The sequence below is a fragment of the Marmota flaviventris genome, chromosome 2 (genome assembly GCF_047511675.1).
Source record: "Marmota flaviventris isolate mMarFla1 chromosome 2, mMarFla1.hap1, whole genome shotgun sequence".
Taxonomy (NCBI): Eukaryota; Metazoa; Chordata; class Mammalia; order Rodentia; family Sciuridae; genus Marmota; species Marmota flaviventris.
Genome location: NC_092499.1, coordinates 111,239,141 through 111,252,853, shown reverse-complemented (window position 1 = coordinate 111,252,853; position 13,713 = coordinate 111,239,141). Strand labels below are relative to the sequence as shown.

General features: G+C 34.6%; 1 protein-coding gene across 1 annotated transcript in view; it reads left to right on the top strand.

Annotated features, from left to right (window-relative positions):
• Clpx (caseinolytic mitochondrial matrix peptidase chaperone subunit X) overlaps window positions 1-11,733 on the top strand; it is a 39,442-nt gene extending 27,709 nt beyond the window's left edge. The window contains exons 9-14 of the mRNA XM_027925182.3: window positions 620-708; window positions 1,680-1,844; window positions 5,523-5,822; window positions 7,014-7,106; window positions 9,071-9,177; window positions 10,005-11,733. Of these exons, the coding sequence (XP_027780983.1) occupies window positions 620-708; window positions 1,680-1,844; window positions 5,523-5,822; window positions 7,014-7,106; window positions 9,071-9,177; window positions 10,005-10,095 (845 nt within the window). The 3' untranslated portion in view covers window positions 10,096-11,733. The remainder of the gene's footprint in view (window positions 1-619; window positions 709-1,679; window positions 1,845-5,522; window positions 5,823-7,013; window positions 7,107-9,070; window positions 9,178-10,004) is intronic.
• The last annotated feature ends 1,980 nt before the right edge of the window (window positions 11,734-13,713 follow it).

Sequence of the window (13,713 nt, the reverse complement as noted above, 5' to 3'; positions counted from 1 at the left end):
AGTCTAGAAACAGTTTAGCCTGTTGACCTACAGGATGGCATAAATGCTTCATTTCTCCATCTATCCTGTGTACTTGTTTACATGAAGAGCATGACAGCTTCCTGTCCAAATTCCTTTAAGACAAAAATGTAGGGGGCTAGGGTTGTGGTTCAGTGGTAGAGTGCTCACCTAGCACATGCAAGGCCCTGGGTTCAGTCCTCAGCACCACATAAAAGTAAATAAATAAAGTAAATAAATAAATATTTTTTAAATGCAAGAATGTAGATGGGAAAGAGCAAGCTAAAGTTTTGCTACTGCCAGCACTGCATGTACCTCATGCTTCCACACTGTATCTCAGCTTCTCATATTAAAGAACTTGAGTATATTAGTGGAGTAGATAACTGTTATCAAAGAGCTTTGCTTATCATACTCAAATGATATTATTGAATAAATTTCAAAGTATTTGCACAAAACGATAGATGAATTAGAGAGCAATATGTTTTTAATATATCAATCCATTGCATATGTTAAGTATGAAAAATTGAACAACCTTGCTCAGTAGTTCTCTAGTCTTTTAAAGCTGAGGCTATCTTGTGTATATCATTTTCATATTATAAATAGAATCCTCCTTAAATTATAGGAATTGTCTTTCTGGATGAAGTAGATAAGATTGGCAGTGTGCCAGGCATTCATCAATTACGGGATGTAGGTGGAGAAGGCGTTCAGCAAGTAAGCAGTTGAATATTTTGTTCAAGCCCACTAAAAGGAAGGGAATACATCAGCTTCCCAAATATTGTACGTTTGGTTTCACATTCAATTAGATTTTTTTTTTTTAATTTGTTTTATTCCTCCCACCCTAAACTTCACATACCATTTTAAAGTAGTTCTGATCTTAAAAGAAAGTTATTAATGATTTTATGTAACAAATTACTTTTCTTGAGAAATTAAAAATATTTTAAAGAACAGAAAAAACAAAACTTAATTTTTATTATTTTTATTCCTCAAAGGCCCAGTTAAGCATTCTAGAAGACTCTTGAAAAAGTTCTGATTCTAACTAGACATGAATGAACTATACATGTTTTATTCTTTCCACTTAGTTAGAAGATAGGTGTCAAATAGTGTGTCATTCCTTCAGAGTCATAATTGAAGTTACAATGATCTATTGGCCAACTTAACCTTTTAGTGGTAATTAATTATGATATAAACTAAAAGGTATAGCAAATTGCTTCACTTTTTAAACAGTAACAAAGATATGTGCTAGATAATTTTATTTTTATGAAGGCATCTCAAAATATATTTCCAAAGTTTAAACTGGAGTAGAAAAGAATTTTAATTTATATGAAAGACAAACCAACTATTTTCAAATTTTGAATGCTCCCACTATGTTTAGGAACCATTTTATAGAATCATAATTCTGTCTTTTGGTCAGAGTTATGGCTTTGTTATCAAAAACAACTTCTTAGATTGACTATTTCCTCACTTACAATGCATCAGGAGTCTTGTATTCATTTCAAATAAATTCATGAATTATTAAGCTGATAGGTACATTTGATTTTTTATGTTAGTTGTTATGTGGGAGTTTTCATTAGTTATGCTCATTGACCATAACCACATATTATTTCCCCATTGAATGCCATTACGTAAATTATGATAAATAATGCACTTATATATGGTGATGCTATAAATCATTCTTTATTTAGGGCTTATTAAAACTACTAGAAGGCACAATAGTCAATGTTCCAGAGAAGAATTCCCGAAAGCTACGAGGAGAAACAGTACAAGTTGATACAACAAATATCCTGTTTGTTGCATCCGGTGCTTTTAATGGTTTAGACAGAATCATCAGCAGAAGAAAAAATGAGAAGGTAAGTTTTTCTGAGGAGTTGGAGCATTACAGAGTTACTTTTTAAAGTAGTTACATTTTAAAGTAGTTCTTATCTTAAAAGAAAGTTATGTAATGATTTTATGGAAACTCAGTTTCTGTTCTCATATCTATGACTACCAGTCATTGAGGGTTAGAGTATATCAGAAGTATATTACAGGTTGTTTTAATTTTAGAGCAGTAAATTAGAGGATTTCAAAATACTAGATGTGGGCATTTTTAAAGTATAATATGATGAATTCAATTTTATATTTATGTATGGAGTTCTCTTATCATTTGAGGTAGCTGCTATATTAATAAAATTTTTATTAATTCCTTCTGCCATGTTTACTAAAGTCTATTAAACAGCTTGTCTCCATTGTTCCTTCCCATAGAGTCTATCATAAATCACTGCTGGCATTTACAAATAGAAGAAACCATTTGGGAGTGGGGTTGTCATTTTACCTAGTTTCATAGATGTTTCTTTTTGTTTTTTTGGAGGGGTACCGAGGTTTGAACTCAGGGGCACTTGACACTGAGCCATATTCCCAGCCCTGTTTTGTATTTTATTTAGAGACAGGGTCTCACTGAGTTGCTTAGTGCCTTGCTTTTGTTGAGGCAGGCTTTGAACTCACCATCCTCCTGCTCAGCCTCCCAAGCCACTAGGATTATAGGCGGACAACACTGTTCCTGGCTAAGCCCTGTTTTTTTTTTTTGTTTGTTTGTTTGTTTGTTTGTTTTTTGGTATTGTAGTTTGAACTCAGGGGCTACTGAGCCACATCACCAGCCCTATTTGTATTTTATTTAGAGACAGAGTCTCACTGAGTTGCTTAGCACCTCGATATTGCTGAGGCTGGCTTTGAACTTGTGATCCTCCTGTCTCAGCCTCCCGAGTTGCTGGGGTACCTGGCAAGCCCTGTTTTTAACTGGGACTGGGACTTAACTTCTTCAGGTCTTCAAATTACATGCTCATGACCTGTCTGTTGATTGATTATATAAAATGTAATATCAACATGGTGGCAAGAAGTACAGAACACACATGGATTTTTCATGTGTTTGTGTTTTACTTAATAACTAGCCACAAATGTTCACTTGTATGTTATTATAACATTCTACCAAAATGAATGTCAAATTAGCGGTTCCCTGTGTTGTTTTCTTTGAGTCTTCTTGGTTATCAGTGTCTAGTTTAATGCATGAGTTTAAGTAGCAGTAGAGTAGTATTTGTTCCCTTGGTAGTTTCTTCGCATACCCTACATGAGAAAACACTTTTACAAATAATAACTGAGCCATGTAATCAGGCCTTATTCAGCATGAATAAGGTTAGATTTTTATTTTTGTATGAATTTATGTAGAATTGCAACAGTAGGAAAAATATAAATTAACTATGAACTGTATTTTTCTTACTGTTGCTATTCTGCATAAATTAACAAATTAGAAGAAATTCTTTTTTTCTTCATGTGTGGGTAAGAGATAACCTTGTATTTGAAATTCTGTAACCAAAAACAGGGACCATGTACTCATATTAATTTACATTTAATATTTCTTTATACTTCTAAAAAGAATTTGATGCTGAAACATGTAGTATAGAAAAATTAAAAGTAATATCAGAAAGGAATAAAAAACATGTAAAAGAAAGATTTAGATATAGTTTTGACCCATTGAGAATTAAATTACTTCATTTAGCTACAAACCTATAAACAAAAAAATAGGGGGAAGTCATGGGCTGTAGTTATTACATAAAAAAGGGAGGAAGCATATCAGATTTTTAGGAGAGAGAGTTTTAAAAGGATATGTTGCATAAATCTTAATGTAATGGAGAAAGAGACATGAGACTCTCCAAGAGTGATTTTATAGAAGATTAAGAACCCCATGCAGGTATTGTTTTTATCAACCCTCATTAAAAGCCAAGAATACAATATTAAATAATATACCTGTGGGGGCTGGGGTTGTGGCTTAGCGATAGAGCACTCACCTAGCACGTGCGAGGCCCTGCATTCCATCCTAATAAGCACCACATAAAAATAATAAAAAAAATATTGTGTCCAACTAAAAAATAAATATAAAAAATAATATACCTGTGTTTCAACCATATGAAACTGTTTACAGTCCTTTTATTCTACTTGCTTTTGCCTCTTTTTTCCCCTATATCAATTCAGTCAGCAAATACCTGTTAAATGATCAATTAATTTCTCTGTGAAGATTTTCTTGGTCACTTCTCCCCAGTATGTGGATCTTTTCTACTGCCACAGTGCCCAGTAGTCATCTCTCATAGTACTTGTAATACTTTTATACTTTTATATATTCTCTCTCTTAAGATTACCCCTTTGGGGATAAAGTCTGTCTTCAGGCATGTATTCTGAGTTTTAACATTTTTATGAGTATATAGATTTATTATTATATATGCTTTTATGTTAGATAAATTTCAATGTTAATAATTTTAATAATTTTGAATGAAAGGTATTTTGCAACTCTTCATGTACATAGCTTGGAGAATCAGAGGAACCGTGTCTTAATTTATTCAGACTGCTGTAATAAAATACCATAGATTAGGTGGTTTGCAAACAACAGAAATTTCTTTCTCACAGTTCTGGAGACTGGGAAGTCTAGGATCAAGCCACCAGTTTATCTGATGTCTTTTGAGGACCTGTTTCCTCATGGATGACCATCTTCTCACTGTAACCTTACAGGGCAAAAAAGACAAAGGATAGTATAGTTAGTATAAGAATACTAACCCCATTCATGAGGACTCCACCCTATGACTTTATCATGTCCCAAAAGCTCATCTCCTAATACCATCACCTTGTGGATTAAGATTTCAGCATTTGAATTTTGGGGAAACACAAACATTTAGTGCAGTATGGACCAGTTTTTAGCTTAGGCTATGTTCTTGTATAACATGCTTCTCTTGTACTTTTAACATAAACTATATGATGTGTAAGGATTAAACCTTCTAACAGCTGACTGGAGTATGGTTCTTTTATGTTGACTGCATCAAGACTATAAACCTTTCAATAATCAACCCTCATTCAACAAAGTTAGCATTGGGTTAGAATCATCCTTAGGTTCCTTGTAAAATCTGAATTATTCTAACTCATAGATTGATGTATGCAGCCCCAAATCATGATTTTAGTAGAATGTTTAACAATGGGATGTCAATGCCAAATGAAGTCCCAAAGCCACAGCAGTGCAGAATCTGATGTTTGTATATAATTTTTTATAAGACTGTTTATTCCATAAGCATTATCCTAATTTATAGTACTACAAAATTAACTTTGATGACAAAAATTGATATCTCAGTTTTCATATTTCTTATACCTTTTAGAAAGCACACTTGTCTAGTGGTCTTGGCTAAACTCTGCAACTTTATTATCTGAGTTCTAAGGGACTTCACTTAATAGGTCTTACATATCTACTTCTGTTAGAATGCTTTGAGAGTTGATTATCCTGTAGTGATTAGGCAGACACAGTTCTGAAGGCAGACAGACCCAAGTTCTTGGTTTGCCCCTTACAGCAAGACTTTGGTCAAAGGACTTAATCTCTATAAGCCTGTTTTACGCCTTTATAAAATGTGAATAATAATAAAACTTTCTTTGTAGAATTGTTGCAAAGATCACATGAGGTATGTATGTAAAGTGCTTAAGCTTTATTCTACTGTTTATAATATGCATGATTTCTTTGGCAGTATCTTGGATTTGGAACACCATCTAATCTGGGAAAAGGCAGAAGGGCTGCAGCTGCTGCAGATCTTGCTAATCGAAGTGGAGAATCAAATACTCACCAAGACATTGAAGAAAAAGATCGGTTATTACGTCATGTAGAAGCCAGAGATCTCATTGAATTTGGCATGATTCCTGAGTTTGTGGGACGATTACCTGTGGTGGTTCCTTTGCATAGCCTAGATGAGAAAACGCTTGTACAAATACTAACTGAGCCACGTAATGCTGTTATTCCTCAATACCAAGCCTTATTCAGCATGGATAAGGTTAGGTTTTTATTCTTCATATTTAATTATTTTCTCGCTGTTGAAATTCTAAAATACCTAAATTAGCCTTCCAGATTTAAAAAGGAATCCTGTTCATCTGGAATGTTCCTCACTAAGTATAAGTCTATTTCTTACTAGGTATAGATCTATGAATCAAGGAAGGCACATTGTGTTACATAGACATTTAGGGGTTCCTTTTTTCCTAAATTAAACATCATTGTGATGTAAAGCCCAAGGATGTATATAGAAAGAAATGATGTCATTGGCCTTCCCCTCTAAACCAAATACACAGCATTGTCCTTTTATCACTGACATTCTAAATACTTTTATTGTCACATACTATATATACTTTCATATATTTTTCCCCCTACTACTGGGGATTGAACCCAGGGATGTTTTACCACTGAGGTGCACCCACAGCCCTTTTTATTATTTTGAGACAGGGTCTCACTAAATTGCTGAGACTGGGCTCAAATTTAGGATCCTCTTGCTTCAGCCTCCCTGTAATCCTCCCTGGGATTACATGTGTTACTGGCACTTGGCTTATATTGTTGTACACTTGTCTAAATAAAACTTTATTAGCTTTCATATCTACATATCTGTAGTAAACACATGATAAGTCAATCTAGCCCACACATTCAACCAGATAGTAAATGTTTTGGGTTTTATGAATTTAACATCTCTAAATATCAGTCATCTTCTCTCTGTTGTCACTGCCTAAAATCAAGCTCCTTTATCATTCTTCTTGACCTCTGCCTTGGTTCCCAATTGGTCTCCCTGTTTCAAGGCTATCTTTTTTTAATTTTTTTTTTTTTTTAGAGAGAGAGAGAGAGAGAATTTTTTAATATTTATTTTTTAGTTTTTGGCAGACACAACATCTTTGTATGTGGTGCTGAGGATCGAACCCGGGCCACATGCATGCCAGGCGAGCGCGCTACCGCTTGAGCCACATCCCCAGCCCAAGGCTATCTTTGACCACTACCACCAGAGTTGTAGTTGGATCAGACTATCCCTCTAAAACTTATTTATCTGGAAAGTCAAAGCATTGGTTTCATTTAGTTCTAAAATTCTATGATTCTAAAAAGAATAATGGTGATAATTATAGTTAATAGCTCAAATGCTATATGATTATATTAGGAAAATATTATCAAGGATTATCTAAGTTTTCCTTTATTTTTAATCTATTTGTAGTGTGAACTGAATGTTACTGAGGATGCTTTGAAAGCCATAGCTAGATTGGCACTAGAACGAAAAACAGGTGCACGAGGCCTTCGGTCCATAATGGTAAGTTGGTGTTATTCTAAAATAGATTATTTCTTGGCATGAGTTTTGAGACTATTAAGCCTCCTGTTTTGCTTTTGCAAATGTATTTACAGAATCAGCCTAAAGTTTCTTTGTATGTGTTTGTGTGACTTTCTTGAGGGGACAGAGAGGATGGAGGTCACAGCAGATTTTCTTTTTTTTTTTTTTTTCCCCAGAAAGGTTCTTTGGGGTTGGGGGTATGGTTCAGTGGTAGAACACTTGCTTAACATGCATGAATCCCTGGATTCAATTCCCAGCACCAGAAAACAAAAAGGAACTTTAAGGTGTTTGCAAACAAGGACACATACATAATATGATAAGTGAAATACAGAAAATCAGGATCATAGAACAATTTGAAGAAATTCTTTGTGGTCCTTTATTTTAAGTACTGAGCCCTTTCTGAGACCAATTGAAAGCCCCATTTTTATTTGATTGAAAGTAAGTTGCAGACACCATGACATTTTACCCCTCAGTTCTTCTATGAGGTGAACTCACATTTTTTTTTTTTTTTTCTGTACTGGGAATTGAACCCAGGGCCTCACATATTGCTAGGCAAGTACTCTGTCACTGAGTTACATCCCCAATCCTTTTTATTTTATACTTTGAGATGAGGATCTCACTAAGTTGCCTAGGCAAGCCTCAAACTTTGAATCTTCCTGCCTCAACCTTCCTAGTAGTTGGGATTATAAGTGTGTACCACCATGCCTACTTTTAAACTTTGTATACTTCCCAGATATACAGACTATTTTTCTGCCATTACCCTCTCTAGAGTTTTTTTTCCCTGCCCTCCATGTCTGACTGTACAATGAATTACTATATACTCAACCTGCTCCCAAAGCAAGCCCATGTTCCTATTTCCTCTTTTTTTTTTTTAATATTTATGTTTTAGTTGTAGTTGGACACAATATCTTTATTTTAATGTGGTGCTGAGTATCGAACCGAGGGCCTCACGTATGCTAGGCGAGTATTCTACTGCTGAGCTACAACTCCAGCCCCGTTCCTATTTCCTTTTAAGGATTTTTTTTCTTTTTCATTTTGTGGTATTGGGGATTGAACCTAAAGGCACATTTACCATTGAGCTATATCTTTAGCATTTTTTTATTTTTAATTTTGAGATAGGCTCTTACTAAATTGCTTAGGGCCTCCCTAAGTTGCTGAGGCTGGCCTTGAACTTGTGATTCTCCTGCCTCAGCTGCCTGAGTTGCTGGAATTATAGGTTGTGCCATTGAGCCTGGCCCTTTTAATGATTTCACTGCTAACTATCATTTCCCTTTCCTTAGTAGGACTTCTGATTGAAACACTTCATCCATCACAGATAGTGTGGGATTATACTCTCTGATAAGGGCTTGGAAATAAAGTGTTAATGATTAAGGACAGTTTTATAAACATGAAGAGAAGGTAATAGAGTTGACATTTTTAAGAAAATTTGAGGTCCCCAGTCAGTATTTTCCTTTAGAATAACACTCAGAGGCAAAGCCCTGACCTAAAGGCAAGTCTGGTTTTCTGTAGTAAACAATTTTAGATCCACTGCAGCATTTGAGACCAGTGTTCATTTGGAGTCGTCATTTGAAATTGAAGAGCTTGGTAGAAGTGATTTAGAATGAACTGTTTTCAAAGTAAGGATTATCTTTTGATCTCCTCAATAATAGAATAAGCCAGGACAGCTCTGAGTTAACATGTGAGCTTGAAAGCATAGTCTTTTTGTACATGCATGTTGACCTAAATAGGCAAAACTACAGACAAATAGCTTATTTGTAAAAAGATTTTTCTGAATTTGGTTAGAAACTGTTTTTATATAAAGAACGCGAAAATTTTTACATTGATTTCAGTTTTGAGTGTATAATAGACAGTCTTTCTTGAGTGAATGGATTCACTTGACCTATAGAACAAAAGTATTTTGTATGTAACCTGTTTTCCATGTAATTTATTACTTTTTATATCTTTAGGAAAAATTGTTACTAGAACCAATGTTTGAAGTCCCTAATTCTGATATTGTATGCGTGGAGGTTGACAAAGAAGTAGTAGAAGGAAAAAAGGAACCAGGATACATTCGGTAAAGTGTATTTCAAACCAGAAAAGATCTAAAGTTTAAGATCCTTTTTGGTCTTTATTATTATAGTTTATTGGTCTGTCATTTTAAAATTGCATAATAATCCTTGTGTTTTTGTAAAGGAAGTAATCTTATGAATTTTCTGAAAAATCTAATCTGGGCCTATGAAATAATATTTTGTGAGTCTTTTTGAAAATTGATCTTCAAAATTAGCATCCATTTTCCCCGTAAGGAAAAATTATCAAAAGAAACATAAAAGTAGTCAAAATTAAGAGATTAAAATGAACTTTACTAATAATTCTTAATTGAAAAAATGACTTTTTTTCATATCTTTCATAAGACTAAAACTTTGTGTTCATAATTTTTTCTTTCAGTAGTTGTACCAGTTGACAAATATGACATCTTTCACTACTTTATTTGATCTGTTCCAAGAATCTGCAAACATTCTCATAAAAGGCTAGATAAATACTTTAGGGCTTTATGGTCCTTATTGCAACTATTCACAACTGCCCTTGTGGCACAAGAGTAGCCATAGACAATATGTAAATGAATAAGCATGTCTGTATTCCAGAAAGTCTTTGTTTACAAAAACAGGCAATGGACTGAATCTGGCTCATAAGTTATAGTTTTAATAAGAAATTTATTAGGAAAAATGTTGGAAAGTGTACTTGGCAACTGTGTTGTAGTTTTTCCCATATTTCACTACTAAGCAATCTTAAAAGTGCTTGTTTTGTGGATTTTTAGATAGGGAAATTAATTTGCTACTTTGAATCTAGAAATCCTGTTTATCTCGGTTTTTATTTAAAAAACAAACATGACTTTCATTATAGGGCCCCAACAAAAGAATCCTCTGAAGAGGAGTATGACTCTGGAGTTGAGGAAGAAGGATGGCCTCGCCAAGCAGATGCTGCAAACAGCTAAACTGTCAGACTTCTGTCCTGTATATAAAGCTTTTCCTTCTTATGTTTAGGATCATAACTGTTTCTACAGTCTGACATTAAAGGCATTGAATCTATCTTGGATATCATACATGATCAGAAGCCTTTAGGATAAGAATCAGATCATGTATATTATTGTAACATCACATTGATTTATACAGCGGACATTATGTGGACTTTAATGGCACAATGTTTAGAGATAAAATGTATATTATTTTGGTTCAGTTTTTAAAAAATATGCTTTAACAAAATTCTTAGGTGTTCTTTTAAGCAATGCAGGTATTGCAATAACTGTGGATTTTACAATAATGTTACTCTACAAATGGGAAAATAAATTCTTTAAAATTGAATATTGGGGTACCATTCTTTAGTGTTACCTTTTTCTACCAACATTCATTTCCTGAAAATATTGGAATTTTATTCATCTTACAAATTGGACCAGGTAGTTTCAAGAAGTTTAAAATTTCATGAAAAAAATAGCCTGAAGACCATAAATTGATTATTTGTTTAGCTACATTCTTAGTCTTATCTGCTATTGTGTGATGCTAACTTCCCATTTGGTACTTACAAAAAAAAAAAAAAAAAAAGACATTCTCTTACCGACTTGTCTCATTTATTTGCCATCTTTGAGCCATTTTTAATACTAAGGGTGAGTTGATGGAATTAAGTCTGATATAAATCTTCAGAAAAAGACCATACATCTCATTCTTTTAACTAGCATGCAGTGTCATAGTAACAGCCATGTGCAGAATTAAGTAAAATACCCTGATAATGTGTACTTTCCCAAAGTACTAAGCTAGTTTCTTGTTTTGTTTTGATGCTAGACATCTAATTCTTTGGCTTCATAGAACATTAAAGAAAATGTGTTTTGCCATCAGCCAAAGTGAATGTGTTCACACTAATATAAGTTATTAACCTTCATTAATAGCAAAACTAAAAGAGGAAATTTTTTGGACTTAACAAATGAAAATTATATTATTTAATTCCATTATTATTAAACTGGGTACCCTTTAAGGTTTTTTTTTTTTCTTTCCTTCTGTAATGACACAGTTTCTATATTATTGTTCAATTCAGTCTCATTTGAAATTGTTTAAGTCAGAGTACCTTTAAGTATTTGTGTTCATTTTTTGGTTTTTAGTCTTTAGTTTTCCTTTTACTCACTTTTTCTTAGGCTATTAACAGATTAGAAATCCTGTTGAAGGCTTGGGCTATGATATAATAAAAAGGATGTGAGGTACCTATTTATGGCTGGGGTAGGACCAGAAATGCACTTTTGCAGAGTATAGCCTGATTGCTATAGTGTGAAATAGAAAAAGTTATCCTTACTCTCCCTAATAATGGTTCACATTCTCTTTAGGAATCTTTCGTATTTTAACTTTGTTCATTATTTTCTCTTATAGCATCATTTTCCTTTTTGTAGAGTGAAAATTGGGAGTAGTTATATTAAGATCCTCCAGAAATGGACTGGGAGACATTATGGTCAACAATTTACCTTTGGTTTCACAAGTTGTTAACAAAGCATAGTTGATATTTTTAAATCAAACACAAATGAATACAACTACAGTTTGTATCTGGGAACTTATGTTTTGGCATTTGAATAAAACAAAAGGACTAAATGAAAGCCATTGTGGTGGTGTGTCAATATTACAACAATGCAGGAACCTCTACATTGAAAGTAAAAAGGACAGCCAGAGCAGCGCTGAGGTGGGCTCTTGCTGTGTTGCCCAGGCTGGCTTTGATCCATGTGCTTCAGCTTCCCAGTAGCAGGGATTACAGATGCATGCCACCATGCCTGGCTAGCAGTGCCATTTTAAAAGGGCACAGATGTTATATGAGCTGCTTTATTCCAGGGATTGGTTAATCCCTGGCACTTTCATGTCCCTCTAACAAATATTCCTAGTTATAGATTCAGAGAAAGTTTTATTAAAATTTATGTTAAACATCATTGCAAATCCTTACTTAAATATCCTGCATGGAATCTGACACTAAGGACGCAGACCAAGCTTTTCAAGAACCTTACTAGTTTTCTAAGGGAAGTAAGCATAGAATTCATTGAATTATAATAGTGGGGGTGTGGTAGCCCAGATGAGTCTGGAAGAATAATTAGGAATTGTCCGGTGAAAAATGAGGATTAAAACCAGTAATGGTATACACCTGTGATCCCAGTGACTCAGAAAGCTGAGTGATCAAGTTGAGGACAACCTCAGCTACATAGCAAGACTCTGTCTCAAAAAAAAAAAAAAAAAAAAAAATGTGGCATTTATACACAATGGAGTATTACTCTGCATTAAAAAATGACAAAATCATAGAATTTGCAGGGAAATGGATGGCATCAGAGCAGATTATGCTAAGTGAAGCTAGCCAATCCCTAAAAAACAAACGCCAAATGTCTTCTTTGATATAAGGAGAGTAACTAAGAACAGAGTAGGGAGGAAGAGCATGAGAAGAAGATTAACATTAAACAGGGATGAGAGGTGGGAGGGAAAGGGAGAGAGAAGGGAAATTGCATGGAAATGGAAGGAGACCCTCAGGGTTATACAAAATTACATACAAGAGGAAGTGAGGGGAAAGGGGAAAAAAAAACAAGGGGGAGAAATGAATTACAGTAGATGGGGTAGAGAGAGAGAAGAGGGGAGGGGAGGGGAGGAGAGGGGGACAGTAGAGGATAGGAAAGGCAGCAGAATACAACAGACACTAGTATGGCAATATGTAAATCAGTGGATGTGTAACCCATGTGATTCTGCAATCTGTATACGGGGTAAAAATGGGAGTTCATAACCCACTTGAATCAAAATGTGAAATATGATATATCAAGAACTATGTAATATTTTGAACAACCAACAATAAAAATTATAAAAAAAAAAAAAAGAGGGTGGTGCTAGGGGATGTAGCTTAATGGTAGTGTCTCTGGGTTCAATCCCCAGGGTCACTAAAATGAGAAAAGAAAAAAAGGGTTAAAATCAGAATCTCAGAAGTGTGAAACAACTAGAGAACCTTAGGAGTTGAGAAATAGGTAGCAACTATGGCTTTCTGTTATTATTTCATAGAGAAACCATCTCTGAACCTACCAACTGCATCATCCAATCTTTCTAGTTAAAACTGAAGGGTCCCCCTTACCAAAATGCAAACACTTCACGTATGATTTGAGTCCCATAATCCCCTCTCATTTCTCAAAGCCTCCAGTTCTTTTATTACATTAACTGTTTTCTTCCTTGTGAATTATTCCTAGAAACATCAAAATATTGCTGAGAATTCCTTATCCTATAGCAAATCTCCCAAGCCTTTTCACTTATCTTTCCAACTACACCATAATTCCCACTAGGGTGAAGACCAAACTTGTTTTGTTCACTATAATGACTATTTACCATAGTGCTTCATATATTTACAGTGATCTGTATACTTTTAAACACTTTGTTCCTGCAGTCTGGCTGGGCACAATTCACGAGCCACTTATCAAGCAGAAATGAACTTTTAGAACACACACTCTGCACCACACAAGCTCTTCAGGAATTCCCTCAGAGCCCAACTGCCACCACCGGCTTCCCACAAGCCTCTCAATCCCCCACTCCTCCTGCTCTTGAGGCTGATTGGCTGGGTCGCG